The sequence below is a fragment of the Eschscholzia californica genome, unplaced genomic scaffold (genome assembly GCF_041429995.1).
Source record: "Eschscholzia californica isolate CP2 unplaced genomic scaffold, dmEscCali1.0.p SCAF_1, whole genome shotgun sequence".
Taxonomy (NCBI): Eukaryota; Viridiplantae; Streptophyta; class Magnoliopsida; order Ranunculales; family Papaveraceae; genus Eschscholzia; species Eschscholzia californica.
In genome coordinates, this window is record NW_028238198.1 from 61,496,082 (window position 1) to 61,512,548 (window position 16,467).

The following is a 16,467-nucleotide window of genomic DNA, read 5'->3' on the forward strand; positions in this document are numbered from 1 at the left end:
GCTAGTCTGGCGTTTGTTATAGTGAACTATTTAGCCTAACTAACATCCACGACATAAAGCGTAAATAAGTAAGTAAATGCGCGCGAGAAAGTAAATCAAGCAGACATGGATCCTAGTATGGCCCCTAACCTAGAAGATCTAATCACCCTTGGTTTTCTTCTTCTTTCGCCTTTTGGTTCGTCTTAGATCGCCATCTTTGAACCTCCATTGATTTCTCCCACTCGCCTTTGGATTTCATCCTCGAGTTTCTTCAATGGACTCATAGACCCTAAACTCTAATTACAAGACTCTAACGATTCGCAGATCTTATAAACTTGAAATTAAAATTAATTACAAAGCATGCACCCATCCATGCTTAAAACAAGAATAAAGAAATAAATCTATGGCCATACTAGTTTCCCGCATTCACATCACATGCAATCATATAATATATCAAGGCTAAGAATTATATATGCATGATTATCTTGGGAGATACTTTTGTTGACATCACATGTCACATTACGGACCTTAAGTCTAAATTCGAAGAATTCTACTAGTGGTGCTTTTCGATTTTATCTTTTATGATTTCTAAAATCATCTTTAAGAAAAACTCCGTTTTGGGCTCGAGAAAGCCCGGGTCAATTTCGGAAAAAATATTGGTTCGATTCTTAATGATTTCATAAATCAATTTAAAGAGAAATCCGTTTTGGGCTATTGGATGGCCCGGATTGATTTTGGAATTATTTGGTTGGAATCGGAAAAAATTTTGGCAAAAACTCCCACTCGAATGATGGTCCCTTTTCGTGGTCCGAAAAGCCTCGAAAAAGCCCGGGACAAGTCCTAGACAAGTCCCGGCCCAAGCCCAAAAAGGGCTCGGACAAGGTCCGGACATAGCACGGCCCATAGGGCCGGCATGTCCTGGCCGAGGCCTATCAAGGCCTGGTCTCGTCCTGGCCGGAGCCAGGACGCTAGTCCATGTACCAGACGCGTCCTAGACGTGTCTGGTACTGGACCGGACCAGAACTAGGTGTCTCGGACTAGTCCGAGACACCCAGAACCTCCCAGACGCGTCTGCAAGACGCGTCTGGTCGAGTGCTCTGGACGCGTCCCGGAAGCTCCTTCGCAGCTGCTGGTCGCGTCTTAGACGCGTCCTTAGTAGCTGCTCTGGACGCGTCTCAAAGACGCGTCCAGAAGCTTCTGTCGCAGCTGCTGGTCGCGTCTTCAAGACGCGTCTCAGCAGCTGCTCTGGACGCATCCAGGAGCTTCTGGTCCGACCAGGAAGCTTCCTGGCCGGACACTAGGGTTTTTCAAAACCCTAGTTTCCAAAAAGAAAATTTTTTTTTTTTTTTTTTTTTCTTATGCAACTCTAAGTTGCTATTTTCCAATTTTAAAACTTTTCTTAAATTTTTGAAATTCCTTTTAGAACACTTCTAAAAAAATTTTTTAAAACTTTTAGAAACTTTTAAATTTTTCCAAATTTGTTTTGAGAGCTTCCTAAAGTCAAAACTACTCTTTTTAGAACACTTCTAAAATTCCAAAATTTTGTTTTTCAAAAGTTTCCAAAACTTAAAAACAACTCTTAATCAAACCAATTTTGGATCAAAATCTAGGTTTTTGAAATTTTTTCAAAGAACAATTTTGAAATCAATTTTGAAAAATCTTTGAATCCAATTCAAAATTAATCAAATTTTATGTTTTAAAATCCTTTTAAACATAACTATCAATTTAATCAAGCATGGATTAGTTTGAAATTCAATCAAATTGAGACTTTTAAAACACTTTTAATCATCAATGTGATTCTCAATTTGAAAATTTATTGAATCCTATCAAATTATGAGTTAAAAATACCTTTTAAAACACCTTTTAAAATACTTTTATAAACTCAATTTTCAAACTATCAAGCATATGAATTAGTTCGATTCTTAGCAAAAACTAGTTAATAGCAAGAGCCTCTGACGCCACTGTAGGGATTTACACCCTTCTACTAGTGTTTATAGCGGAAATATGACATCTAATGTCTACACTAGTATTCCCAGGATCACATGCAAAACTAGTAATTAATCTAATGGAGATAGTAGATTACCTTAATCGCTTTTCCCTCGAACTAGTTGAATTGATTGAAGAAGACCAAGAGCTTCAAGTGTAGCTCCTCTACTTGGGACACGAGCAATCAATTTGATCTCCCACCTTGTTGTATAGCTAGCACACCAATGGTGGTTGGAAAAGAAGAACACCTTCTTCTTTGACTAGATAGATAGTTAATGGGAATTAGCTCAATTTCTCCTCTCTACTTGATGTGGTAGAGTAAGAAAGCTTAGAGAGAAATTTCACACCTTATTCTCTGCCCTAAGAGTGTTTATATAGAATCCTAATAAGAATCCACCTCATTTTAGGTTTCCTAAAACACCCTTTAGAATAAGATTTAGGGAAATAGTCGAAAATAGCAACTATTGGTATTTTCTCAATTCCCTAAGGAGGAGGTGCCCAAACACCACGAAAATTGGCAGATATAATGTTTATTATATCAGTAACTAACCCTCCAAAATTCAGCCCAATCCGAGTCCTAGAAGTACCCGAACCGGTCTAGGCCCAAAAACCCTGTTTTTGGCCTTTTTGTACTATCTTTGCCTAATTCCTTTTTTAGGCCTATGAGATATGTTTATGGGACACTCCCATGATTATATCTCACTCCCACTAGTCATATCCTAGATCAATTTGTCACTCTTATGTGTAACCTGTTGTAGGATCCGATCGAAGTTAGCCGCGAATTACTTCGTAATTAGACGATCGTAGTTGGTCTCTAGCTACAACTCTACGATCCCTAAATCAATCGGACTTGATGATCTTCCACATCAATTGTCCTATCCGACAAATTGTTCGCATTGTCACCTTGGTCGAAGGACATCTCCTTCAACTCCTTCAAAAATCCCATCCTTCACTAATCTCATCATTCTTTCTTTGGAGACATGCCCCAATCTTTTATGCCACAAGTTGCTAGAGTTCTCATTTATTTTATGCTCAATTCCAAAACTTACATTAGGATGCAGGCTTAAAATAGATTCAGCAAACTGATTATCAAGACTGATTTTATAAAGTTTATCATATAAAACGCCAGAACCTATAACACATTTATTTTTATACAAGTCAAAACGTTGATTTCCTAAAGACAGTTTATAACCCAAAAGACCTAGTTGAAACATAAAAAAACTAGATTACGGGATACGGTTGGAACAAAAAGGGTATTATACACATCCAAAAAACAACCAGTATCAAGTTTTAAACGATAGGTTCCAACAGATAAAACTTCAGAGGAAATCTGGTTTGCCATAAAAATGAAACGTTCAGTCTGACTTGGGTTTCGGCTTGAAACAAAGCCCTGCATCGTTTTAGAAACATGAACATTAGCGCCCGTGTCGAGCCACCAAGTATTAGAAGGAATTTCAACAAGATTTGATTCGAAACATACAAGAACTAACTGCTCACCTTTCTTTTCGAACCAAGCCTTACGCTTTGGACAATCTGCCTGAAAGTGTCCAATCTTTCTACAAAAATTGCATCTGAATTCCTTCTTCTTAATATGAACCTGAGGAGCTAAAGCAGGTTCATGATTCTTTGGTGTGACAACTTTCTTACCTTTCTTGGGCTTCCAACTTTCTTTTAACTTCTTGAGTAACAAGATTAGTAGAGAAATTTTCTTGTTGTCTTAACCTTGTCTCCTCTTGAACTAACATACTAGATAGTTCATTCACATTCCATTGTTCCTTAAGTGAATTATAATTCATCTGGAATGGTCCATACTGAGGAGGCAAGGAATTCATAATAAAATGCACAAGAAAAGACTCCTCTACATTCATACCAAGTCCATAAAGTCTCGCCGCAATGTCAGTCATTTCAATTAAGTGCTCTTGCATACCTCTCACATTGTCATACTTTATGGTAGTGAGTTGAGCCATTAGCGTGCCAGCTAGAGACTTATCGGTTGCACGAAATCTCTCCTCAACCGCATTAATGAAGTCTTTAGCATTATCAGTTTGAGGAAGGGATGACTTTATATTGCTTGCAATAGTCATTCACATAAACATCATGCTTAGTCTGTTTGATTTTTCCCAAGCGTCAAACAAATTTTTCTCATCAGTGCTACTTGATACATTTAGAGTAGCAGGTCTATCAGACATAAGGGCTCGATCCATATCAAGAACACTTAAAGTGAACTTGACATGTTCGCTCCATTCTGAAAATTTTGAGCCAGTAAGCAACGGAACATACGCAGCTTGCGAATGTAGGGATATCGGCGCAGATACTGCAAACATTTAGACAATATACTATAAGCAAGTTAACTATATCAAAATTTATCCTTTGGGTCTAAATTAAGATATATACCATACCATTCATCATTTAAATACCATACATAAATGAGTCCATTAGTGTATCGTCTAACCACAAAAGGGTTCATCACCTTTGGGCAATAGAACCAAGTTGATTAGATGGTACAAAGCATTAACAATAATATTCAATCAACTTATAATTCTTCTTTGGAAAAATTACACATTATCGGAGTAGTTTAATGCAAATTACTCGACATAAGTTTGAACGTTAATTAACCTTCTTAGATATGTAAGATTAGTTCAAAAGTCACTTTGGCAACCTTTTCACTAATTATACATATCATGGTTAAACTTTTATTCTTATGTCAAATTTTCATTTAAAACTTTTATAAAAGACAATTTTCATATACTTCAATTATTTGACTATAACAGAACTTTAATTAGCCAACATAATGAACTTTAATATTGTCTTCTTACAAGTTCTAAAATTAACCTTTGGCTCGTTTTATCGAAAACTCGAAAGGCGATAAAAACACATAAAGAAGGTTCTTCTTAAATCAAAACCAAAATTCATTAGTGGTTTTAATAACTTTGAACCAGCACAAAAGAAGCTTTTATGAAGCTAAATGAGTTCTTTAATACAAAAGGATTTTAAATTTCACAATCAACTCATATAGCTTCTTAAAACTTATTTCCAATGTGGCAACTAAACATAGATTAAAATTCGATAATTTGCCAAAACGATTTTGAACAAACATGAAGTCCACACCCATAGCTCTGATACCACATGTTATACATTCTATAAGTAGTGTTTATGAGACAAGTTAGCAATTCAAAAATTCTCATGATTCATTAATTCTCATGAACACACAAGAATCTAGGGACTCATGTTTGTCACAAAATCAATATGGAAATATGAACATTAGGTAATTATTAACATGACATAATTACATACCTTTCTCCATTGTAGAGATTAGAAACGTCTTACTAGAACCAATATAAGCTCCTTATAACCAATATAAGCTCCTTATAACCAATATAAGCTCTTTACTTCAATAAACTTAACCCCTTAATTCTCTACTTACTAGAAGATGAACTTGTATACTCTTTTCTCTTCTATTCTTCAAGCACTAGTGATGGAGAGACTAGCTTGAATTAATGAACAAGAGCATAGCTTTCCATCTTATTCTCCATCTCTATTTATACAAGTCTCTAATCCATCATAGAGTTTGTACAAGTTACTACATGGGTGTCATGTGTCCCCTTATGTGTCAAGCAACAAGTCCATCAGGTGTCATTAGGTGTCATGAAACAAGACAAGTGTCCCTTATGTGTCAAGCCACAAGACCATTAGGTGTCAATACACAAGACAAGTGTCCCTTATGTGTCAAACAACTAGACCGTTAAGTGTCAAGACACAAGACAAGACAACACACCTCATTAGTCTATACACCTCATGCTTATAGATGGGCCTTGTTGTCAACACATAGTTAGAATCCATAGATTCAATACATGAATGAGTTTTATGAGCCCAAAAAAACCTTTAGACCAACAAGTGTATACATGGTCTTATTGTATGGGACATACTAATGGGCCTTGTTCATGAAAATTGGCGAATGGGCCTTGCATGAACATAGCCCATGTTTACGGTAATGGCTTCGGTGATGGCATCTTCTTCGACTTCAGCGAAATTCGAATCAGGCAGAGTAATCTTTTACTCGTTAAAATTTGGTAATCTTGGAGATGCACAGTGCAAGATTTTCTATATAATCACAACTTCATCATGAAGATGTTGATTTCGAAGATGTTGATCTATATTAGGTTTTGATTGATTTTTTTATGTGAACGATGAAGAAGAACGGAGATGAAGAAGAACAAAAAAACCTAAAAAATATCACGTTTTTAAGAGAGAGACAATTACTTTATGTAGGAAAGGGTATTTAGGGAAAGAAAAAAAATAGAAAATGACCTGATTGATAATTAGTCATGTTATTTTGAACTCTATGTCTCATCACTTATAATATTGTGACACATTTTGATTAATAGAAAAAGATACTCGCTTTTTTAGTTATTACGCGGCTTTGGGGAATAAAGAAAATTCTCCGGGGAATAAATTCTCGAGGGAATCCAGATTTTTTTGAAAGTTCTCCGGGGAATAAATTCTTATGGGGAACAAAGAATACGTTAGAAATTAATAAAATTTATTTTAAATCCTTCCTTCTTTCTTCTTCTATCCTCTCTTCACCTCTCTCTCACTCACTTTTACTCTCTCTCTCTCACTATCTCTCTCTTTCTCACTGACTATCTTTCTCTCATTCTCACTCTAGATCTCTATCTCTCTGTCGTTCTTCTGAAATTTTGCTCAAATCATTCTCAACTTGATACACATGAATTTCAGCGTCCTCAGCCCGTTCATCTGCTTCATTTCCAAATTCCTTAAAGCTTCTCGGTCATGATGAAACATTCCCTTTCCCATCTTGAAAATTGACTAAGAAGATTTGAACATTCAGATGCCAATTTCTGATTCTCCTCAACGATTTTGGTTAAAGCTTGAGCATTTAGACTTGCTTCAGACTACGAACCAAGAATAGGCAAAAGGTTAAAACAAACCTAATCAAAAGAAGGAAATAGAAATGAGAAAGTTAGAAACGAACCCCAGAACGCTCAATTAGTTCGCCTTTTCCTTCAATTGAGCATGCAAACCAAAGTATTATCTAGAAGTAAAACAAATTCATTCGATTTTCATAAAATTAAGTTAATTTGAACAGATGACGATAAATCCATGCCTAGACCTAAGATTCAATTGTGAAATGGAGATGAATCTTAATCAATCTCAAGTCTCAACTACCCAAATTTGGATAATTCACTAAATTTAATTACAGATGAATGATGATGAACACGACGGTAAGGATTAGGGTTAGTGTTAGGGTTTATGAATTTGGGGATAACCATTGAAAAAACTTAAAAATTTCATAACCTTGAGAGAATTGAGTGGGTAATAAATTCCTCCATGGATGACTTCACTGTTTCTAGAACTGGTTCCGGTACCAAAAGTTGAAGCAGATTCAATCACCAAAACCTCTCTACCTCTCAAAGCAAACTCTCTACCAATTGATATTCCCACTATTCCAGCCCCAATCACAATACAATCTACTGTTTCTTTAGGAATAATTCTCTCTGGTAAATTTTTAGATCAAGAGAGATCTCGAGAGAGAAGAAAAAGGTAGAGAGAGAGAGAGAGGGAGGGGGAGGGAGAGACATGAGAGAGAGACTTCTAAACTTTTTATGGCTATCTTCCAAAATTTGTTTTTTTAACTCCTAAAATTAAAAGCCCCTTAGCAACAAACAGAAACAAAAAAGTCAATCTTATTTGACCAGTTTTAAAGAAAGTCTTTATTCCTCGGAGAATTTTTTTATTCCCCAAAGCCGCGGCCATAATTTTTTGACCTATACAATCATTTTCCCAAATGGAAAATGACCAGTTGGGTTCAACAAATTATCATAATAACCAAAAAAGCCATCATATTTTCCTATTAACCAAAAACTGTCATAATATTAGTGGTAATGATACATAAGGTTTAAAATAATATGAGTAATTATCAATCAGGTCATTTTCTATTTTTTTACTTTCCAAAATACCCTTGAAATCACTCTTCCTCCCTAAAAAAAAAGTCAGAGAACCATTCTAGGGTTTGTTGTTCTTCTCCGTCCGCACTTCTATTTCCGGAAAACGATCAGTCGGAAAACCTACAATCGATGGTGTAATCCCCGGTAAAGTCTCTGGTCGTAAATGGAAACAACCTCGTCAACGTAGAGCTTCCGCCATTAAAGTAGTTATAATGAACCTTCATTCAACTCCTCAAGGTTACCAAAATCTCTCTTCTTTTTCTTCTTCTTCTTCGATTAATGAACAACCTAGAAACAAAAAATCAAAAGAGAAATTTGAATTTGATGAGAATAATGCACAAATTTTTAGACTACAATTAGTTGATAGTCATTTAGTATCAAGAGTATATTATTCTGATTATCAAGATATTTTTACTTATTCTTTTGTTAGAATTTCATGTATTCTTGTTCAACAATTCTTATCAGTAGTACATGAGAAATCTTCTGGAGTTTAATTTAATGGATCTCTGGTTCCAGTTTTTTCAGGGTTGTTTGCTCTTCTTAAGGTTTTTGTAGTGATTGGTAAGTTATCATTTGAAAGATCTGCATCTAAGAGGACACAGAAACAACTTAGTGTGACTTTTGGTGGGTTAGGGTTTCTTTTAGGGTTTTCGATCTTCATGTTATTGTTCCTTCAATTATTGATTTCAATTTTGATTCAATTGATGGGGTTGGGAAGTTTATTATTTCTAGTTTAGCTGGTTTTCTTGTTGGATTTCTGTTTATGCCTGCTACAAAAATAGCTAGATCATTTTGGATGGGAACTGATCAACTTCGATGGAATTTATCGATAATTTCTTGTGGGTGGTGTGCAAGATTGCTCCTTTACGTTAATCTCATAATTGGTCTATTTACATCATTACTTTGGATCAAACCATTTTCGTCGATTCTTGTCAACATCAACAATGTCGATACCGAAGGAGTGAATTCTAGTGCTAGAAATGGATATAGAGATAGTTTGATTGGGAATGTGGGTTTGTTGCAATCAGATTTTGATAAATTTTGGGTTTATTTTTTATTGGCATTTTGTTTATCGCAGTTTCACATTCAGCATGAATTTACAAATGTATTTGAATGAAGTGGTTTTATGTTGGTATCAAAGATTACATGCTAGTAAAGTACCCCATTTGGATTTCAGTAAAGCAAAAATCTTCTAAATTGATTCCCTGTTTTAGGTTAAAATGAGAGGATTTCATACAGTTTTCTCAGCAAATAGTTATCATTTATAGGTGATCTTAACCCAAGTTTTCTTGTTCTGTGGCAGCTCCATTTTTAGGTTAGAATGAGATTTATGTAACTACTGTTGGTCGTTTCACGGTAATTCCATCTCTATTTTTATACATTCTTAGGGTTCAGGTTTATTTTGCAGGAAGTATGCCGACAAATATAAAGCTATGAGCTAACCTTCGAGCCTTCTCAAAATGAAACACGAGCTTCAATCAAGTGAGTATTGAATCATTATTCAGTCCCATTGTTGATTTTTGTTATTGTTCATGAATGCGCTAGTAATTGTAAATTGAAATGATTAACTAAATATCCTAGCTACTTCTAAAAAAAATATTCTTTTATTATTGATGAGTAGTGTCCAATATGACTACAAAGGTAATTGTTTATGCGTCTATCTTAGTCGCGTCTATTCTAATTCAGCAATATGTAAAGTCTTTGAGTATGCTGATGCAGAAAATCACAGTGCAAACTGAACAATGGAGGAAAGCTGCTGATGCAGCATCAACTGTACTATCCGGAGTAGATATGAAATGGAGAGTTGCTGAGAGATGTGGGTCAATGGAAAAACAACTCTTTGATGTTGGATATTCTGGTGTCCACCCTTTACCATTAACGCACGATGATTTTGAAGATGGATTTGACAGTGGAAAAAAGAAAGGCTCTGGAATTCGAATGTTCGGCGACTTGTGGAAGAAAAAATGTCACAAGTAAGCAACTTCAGTATCTTATGCATTTTTCATTTGTTTCGTATCTCGCTTACTTCTTTTTAAGGTTTTGAAAACATTTCGCAATAGCATATCTAGTTTTTATTGTATTGTTCTGATTCGAAGAATGGTACTTTTGTCTGTAAGAATTTATTTTATCAGTATATTTCTCGTTATTTTGTCGAATCATCAAAACACGTTTGTGTAATAGATTGTTGCAAACACTTGCCGAAACAACGTAAAGGAAAAAAACGTCATTTTTTTCTGGGTTTTTTTTTTGGAAAAAAGGTATTGAAAGTGGATCTTGTTAGAAAGCTAATGAAAAATCATTTCTAAATATATAATTTTTATAGAAATCCGACATCTCAAACAAAAGTTATATCGATTTAAAATTTAAAGAAAAATAAAAAAATTTAGTTACACAAAATGACAAAAAATGGGTATGTTAGTATTTGCACACTTTTTGACCTGAATAATAATTTTCAAACGTTTTGTGTTTTTTTAATCATTTTCAATATTATTTTGACCTTTCTAGAAATTACCCCTTTCCCAAATACAATTGATTAGGCCCTCAAAAGGGTCGTTTTGTGTAAACGATTGTAAAACGCCCTTACAACAATTCTAATGTGTTGCCCATAGAAGAGCTAGTTAGTCGTGTTAATCAAATTATCAAGAAATTCCACGATTACTTAAAGTCTCACGCAAGTCTTAACAAACACCTGCAAGGATAGTTGCAACCTTATCCACCCATACTAGACCATCAGAGTTACAACTACCAGACGTATTTGATCGATTCCAAAGAACATCGGTAAAGAAAAAAGTTTTAAACAATTTTAGAACATCAGGAATGTGGGTCTAGTCTCATCATTGAAAATTCATATAATTAGAAGCTTTTAAAAAGTAAACTAGTGTTAGAGCTAAAAGAAATACATGACTAGTTTCATGTTTCAGTCACCAGGCACAAACCCATTAACACCAGATGAATGTATATGTTCAGGCGGTAAGACTCTAAAAGAAGAATTAGAGATTCCGTTCTGGTTCATGACGGCTTTCTCGGCTTCTCCACTCGGGTTGGAAAAAGCCGTACCCTCCGGTTGTTCTCCTTGGGGTTGTTCAGGCAATGTGGGCATTGGAGTGGTTTCAGCATCTGGTTTTGCCTGGGCTACAGGTGATCCTGCCCTGAATACATCTTCTGAGTGATTGTTCGAGAAATCCATATCAGGCTTCTTTTTCTGCAACTTGTGAGCCGCATTTGGCATGAAACTCCCAACTATGACCTAGATAATCAATCAGAGTTTAGATGAATATTATGTAAGACTCCAAAATATATGATCATATCAATTTGATAATCAATACAAACTCTAAACTTGCATCGTGCATTATTCCCTACCAAACCAATCGTTCCGTCCCACCAGAGAGACAGAATCCACAATCATGCCCGATTTTTAAGCTTTCGTTTATAGCAAGTAAGAACCCAACCAGTTCACAAGTTTTACTACATTGAGACTAGGGAGAAACATGTTACATGGCAAGTGATTTCGGAAGAGGTATGGATTAGGGTAAGAAAAAAACCATAATAGTTAAAACTGTGTTTAACCAGCGTAGAAATGATAAGGGTATAGATAACATCATAAAGCATACCTGGATTTTGCTAGAAGCCAATAATAACCCAGCAACAGCTCCACCAACCACACGACCATCAGGGCCAGCCAATGAGACGCTTAACCCACCAGTTCTGCTTCGCACTCCGCCTGAACTAGTTATTGTGAAAGAACCCGTTAAAGACAATATCTCAAAGCTCCCCTGCGTGAACAAAGATTAAACACAACCCAATTCCATGAGATTTTTCCGCCAATTGAAAAATATATCCACTTCAAAACGGTGAGCTCTAATCGTACATCAATATACTACTGACAAATCGACGTACAGTATTCAAATTACAAGTAGATTAAGAAATTTCACGAAGAAACACGAAATTCGATAACACCAAGGACCTCGTTTACCTTCACCGCATTGGAATTTTTTTTAGAAAATATGTTTGTGCTTAAAGAAAATCGAAAACATACCTCATATGTCAAAATACCACCATCAGAACCCGGTTGTCGAATAGTAACATTAGAAACAGCCCCGTTAGCTGAAAGAATGCAAACAGCTCGAGGACCCTTTTTGGAGAATGATGTTATCTTTGTAGCAACATCCTACAGATAACATAAAGTGAAGGGTATCAAATCATTTCGAAAAATTCTCTTAAGAACGTGAGGTTAACAATGAAAAATCCGAAATAAGAAAACACCGCCAAATGATAAATGATATTGACTTTCATGTTGAGTGCACCACCTCGCCCGAATTTATAGTCACGACGTGAGGCAAGAACTTCCCTCCCGCTGTATTAGCAATCATCTCGCCTTCATAATGTGAGATAAAAGTTATTATTTCTCTATAAAACAATGTGAGTGTGATTCCAAAATAAAGTATGATATCCAATTTACACATTTAGACAATCATGGATCAAATTCTTTGGGTCAAAATTGGTTTTGTGGTTGGCCACATTCAAGATACTCTCTCGACGTTCAACCAATATCGTCCTGTTTAGCTGTTTTCTCAAAAGCAAACTACAACGCAACATAGATGTGTTATTCTTTTGGGCTAGAATGACCAAACAATCACTTCTTACTTTCTTTGTCTCCATAGGGTTTACTCATATTGGTTTCTTTGTTTCTCTCAGTTTCACGTGGACAAAGAGAAATCTCATAACTAAGTAAATAATATCGTAGGACCATCTGTCATTGCCTTTTCAGTTGGATACCAATTACCCATAAACTCAAAACGATGACAGACCCAGCCAAACAAGTTATAAGTTCAATGGTGATAAGTACTCTACCCACACAACAAAAAGACATTAGGCTCAAATAATATGTCAGAAGGGGGCGAATGAGAATAGTTTGACGAGACAAAAAAAATGACTTCATTAGGAAAGAACTACATTTACAAATTTTAACAAAGCCTAAATTCCAAAATATAAATCATTGTGGTCTACTTACATAATAAGGGATGAGTGTATCTAGAGTATACCTTCCTCTTCAAGGCTAAAATTACACTCCCGAACGTATCTTGAAGGGTTGAGATTATATCTCCCAAACTTATCTCAAATGATTGAGATTGGACCTCCCAAACTTAAGATTACACATTCTTAAACTTTATCTCCAAGGGTTAAGATTATAGAACTGGTCTGGTTATACCCATGTCCTATATAAGGTATTATTTGTGTTTCTCTAAGTTATTTATGTGTGTCATCTGATTCGAGATCTGAATTGACTCGAGTTAATATAATGTGTACTACAATCTTAATATGTGATGTGACTGAATCAGGTTGATTTTTGGGTTTTCAAAAAAAAAAAAAAAAAAAGAGAAGTTGATTTTGGGTCACAACAAAAACAAAATAATAGTCTTTACTTGTACAAGCTTAGAATTAGTGACAAAAAAGCATAAAATCAAAATCAATCAAACCTAAATCACTAACAAGTAAGAATCCATCTGATAAACTTCAAAAAGATTTTAGATTTATTTCCTTGTGTTTATAGATTGAAATGAACTTACCCAAAGAAGCAAGGAGTTGTCTATTGCCACTACCCTTAGGCCGACCTCTACTGCGTTTATGAGAGAAATGAGGAGAAGAGGAACTAAAAACAGGTGAGAGAGTCATCTCCATTGAAGGACCTTCTGATTCATCACTAGGTTTCTCTCTCTTCTTGTTCTTATCCAAAGTATCTAACTTTTCAGTTTCTGGGTTTTTTTCACTTTCCATTTTCATCATCACTTCATTCTCTGGGTACTCATCAGAGTTCATGTTGTTTGGTGAATCAGAATCTGTACTCTCTCTCCCTTCCATGCATATAAAAATAAAAATGTTCTCTCTGACTCTTTGTTAAGTTTCAGAAGACAGAAGTTCTAGAGAGAGAAACAAACAGATTAGATTGTTTCTCTTTCTAATGAAGAAAGAGAAGAAGAAGATTGAAAATGGGGAAGTTTCAGTTTTGCTTCTAATGGCACCAGATGTGAGACATTTTCTACTAAATCAGACACTTGTGAACAGAGCTCTCTCTCTCTCTCTCTCTCTAGTTTCTCTCTCTTCAATGGAGAAAATTAGCTTGTCTTTTGGGAATCCAGGTCTATGAGGAAAGGACAAATTGATACCGTTTATGAAAAATGTCTGAAATACCCATTTATATCCAAAAATGACACATTACAAAGTCTTTCCTTTATTCTTTGTTTTCAGAACTAAGAAGGGGTATAAATGTAATTATAAAACTATGAAAATCTTTCATTATCTGTCTTGGAGCTTTTGGCTTTCCAAAACCAAACTACTTAAAGTGGGTTTTGAAAGCGGTTTTAGGAAGTCCAAAACCCTCATTCCAATCAACTCAAGCATTACTGCAAAAGCTATAAATCATCTTCTATTTTGATTTGTTTTTTGAAGTCCTTTTATTTTGATTTTGTTTATTTTTAACCTCAAGGCATGGCCTTTTCTTTTTTTGAAATTAGGGCATCACTTTAAATAACGGTAAAGTTGGATCTTTCTCATAATATGTTTCATCTCAAGCTCATTGGTGAGAATTTGAATAGAGTGAGTCTAACTTCTTATCCAAGAACATAGTCAATTTACATTTATTTTATATTTATTGAAATATACTTAAAATAATCATGCATTAATTATTCAAGTAGATAAGATTACCTGAAATATACAGTACTAATTAAATAAATATCAAACCACCATGAATATGTATAGAGTATATAACAATATGAAAAATATGAAATTGCCCACTTATAAATCCATCAACCCAAATTATAATTAACGATCTGTATTCTTGAATAATAACTTGTCCCACAGTCAACCGTTGATAGAGATAGCCCAAGTAGTTCCAAGGTGTTGACATCAACTCCAGGCAGGCATGGAGACCCACATTCGAATCTCAGCCAAGATGAAATCTTTGGTTATTTGAATTGAGATTATTACGGTATAAATAATGTTAGGCTTCAGGCCATTGACTTGTTGGACTATAGACCCGGTCTTATTAGTGTTTGAGTGGGCAGTTATCGAACTTATCACATCTATGATGTATCAAATGCCAAATATCACGACTTACGTAGATTGTAGTCGTGTTCTCAAAAAAAAAATAACTTGTACCACCGATATTCCTAATGTTTTACGTAGATTGTAATCGTATTCTCAAAAAAATAACTTGTACCACCGATATTCCTAATGTTTTAGTTAATTGAGATTCAAATTCATAGTAAATTAGTTGATTTTTTAGACCAACTTTTCTGGGGCATCCGTCATCCTTAAAGACCACCCAATATTATAATTTGAATCTCAATTCTCAAAATCTCATTTCTCAAAAAAAGAAAATATACTACTCCGTAAATTACTAAATCAGGGGAAACATAGTAAATAATTAGTGTAAATGATGAGAACCATAATGTGGTTTTGATCCTTATCATGATTGTTCTAATATTATACTCTAAGTTGTTGACTCATTCTTGAGATACGTTTATCCAAAGATGATCACTATTGAGATGTTATAGGGAAGATTCGAATATAAAGATGGTATCTTATTCAAAAGTATTGACCAATTTGGACCAACCAAAATATGTCACAGATGATGATTCCTCTAGAAATGCAATTAACGTTACTAATTGTATACTAAGGGAAGATATTCCTAGTAGGGCAGGAACTTAACATTTATCAACATCCAAAATCACAATACTTGTGATACCCCCAGATGTCTATGTCGTTAAATCCAAACATTTCAAATTGTCATATTGAGAGATGGGAACAATTTCATGTTATTCTTTGGAAATGGACTACAAGAGTAATCATTTAATTGTAAATATAATACAAAGATACATCAAAATTCGTGAATAGTATAAACATATAATCGCCCAATTTGATCCTTTAATGACTATACACATATATTCTTAAAAACTAACCACAGTCTTAAAGTCTAACTGGACTACCAAATTGTTGGGGAGACTGGAACAATTAGGCGTAAAAGTGTCTCCTTTCATATATTCCATAATGGTAAATACAACACCATTGTGCAGCATATTCAAATCAGGGCTTCTTACTATGACTTTATAGAAAGTGAAAGGAGAAAGAAGTCTTTGAGTTGTTAATCCGGATGGTGCCTAGAGAAAACAAAAAGCTTAAAAGAATAGAAGGGACCACCATGTGCCTACCATTAGTCCTTAATCTTTTTATGTAGTACTAGGGTCTAGACTGAATACCTATTTAAATACATATATAAAGAAAATTAAAGAAGAAGTAAGATGACGTTTAAAAACGGTCGGTAAAAAATACAGTTGACTGCCCTAATTTTCTTTTGGAACCACTTAAACCCTAATCCCAGTTTTATTCTTTGTACATCCTAACACTATAAAATATCGCCAGGTTATCCACACCCGTATAGAATTATTTAACTGTGTTAATAAACATCATAAAAGCCCTAAAGATCAACTGAGAGAACCTTAACTACAACAATAAACCATGAAGCCCCATCTGTTCTGTT

At 34.9% G+C, this 16,467-nt stretch overlaps 1 protein-coding gene and 2 long non-coding RNA genes across 3 annotated transcripts; 1 reads left to right on the top strand and 2 right to left on the bottom strand.

The window, feature by feature from the left end:
• Positions 1–6,490: 6,490 nt before the first annotated feature.
• On the bottom strand, positions 6,491–7,543 carry LOC147568018 (uncharacterized). Its single transcript, XR_015238043.1, has 2 exons — positions 6,959–7,543; positions 6,491–6,878 (listed from the first exon to the last, which is right to left on the bottom strand). It is a non-coding gene; the product is annotated as an uncharacterized LOC147568018 (long non-coding RNA).
• Positions 7,544–7,994: 451 nt separating this feature from the next.
• On the top strand, positions 7,995–10,065 carry LOC147568019 (uncharacterized). The gene is made up of 3 exons (XR_015238046.1): positions 7,995–8,168; positions 9,340–9,413; positions 9,651–10,065. It is a non-coding gene; the product is annotated as an uncharacterized LOC147568019 (long non-coding RNA).
• Positions 10,066–10,732: 667 nt separating this feature from the next.
• Positions 10,733–14,313, bottom strand: LOC147568020 (AT-hook motif nuclear-localized protein 1-like). Its single transcript, XM_086654474.1, has 5 exons — positions 13,499–14,313; positions 12,239–12,306; positions 11,968–12,099; positions 11,543–11,704; positions 10,733–11,178 (listed from the first exon to the last, which is right to left on the bottom strand). The coding sequence occupies exons 1-5, from the start codon at positions 13,788–13,790 to the stop codon at positions 10,849–10,851; spliced, it is 984 nt and encodes a 327-aa protein (XP_086510600.1). The 5' UTR covers positions 13,791–14,313; the 3' UTR covers positions 10,733–10,848.
• Positions 14,314–16,467: the final 2,154 nt, after the last annotated feature.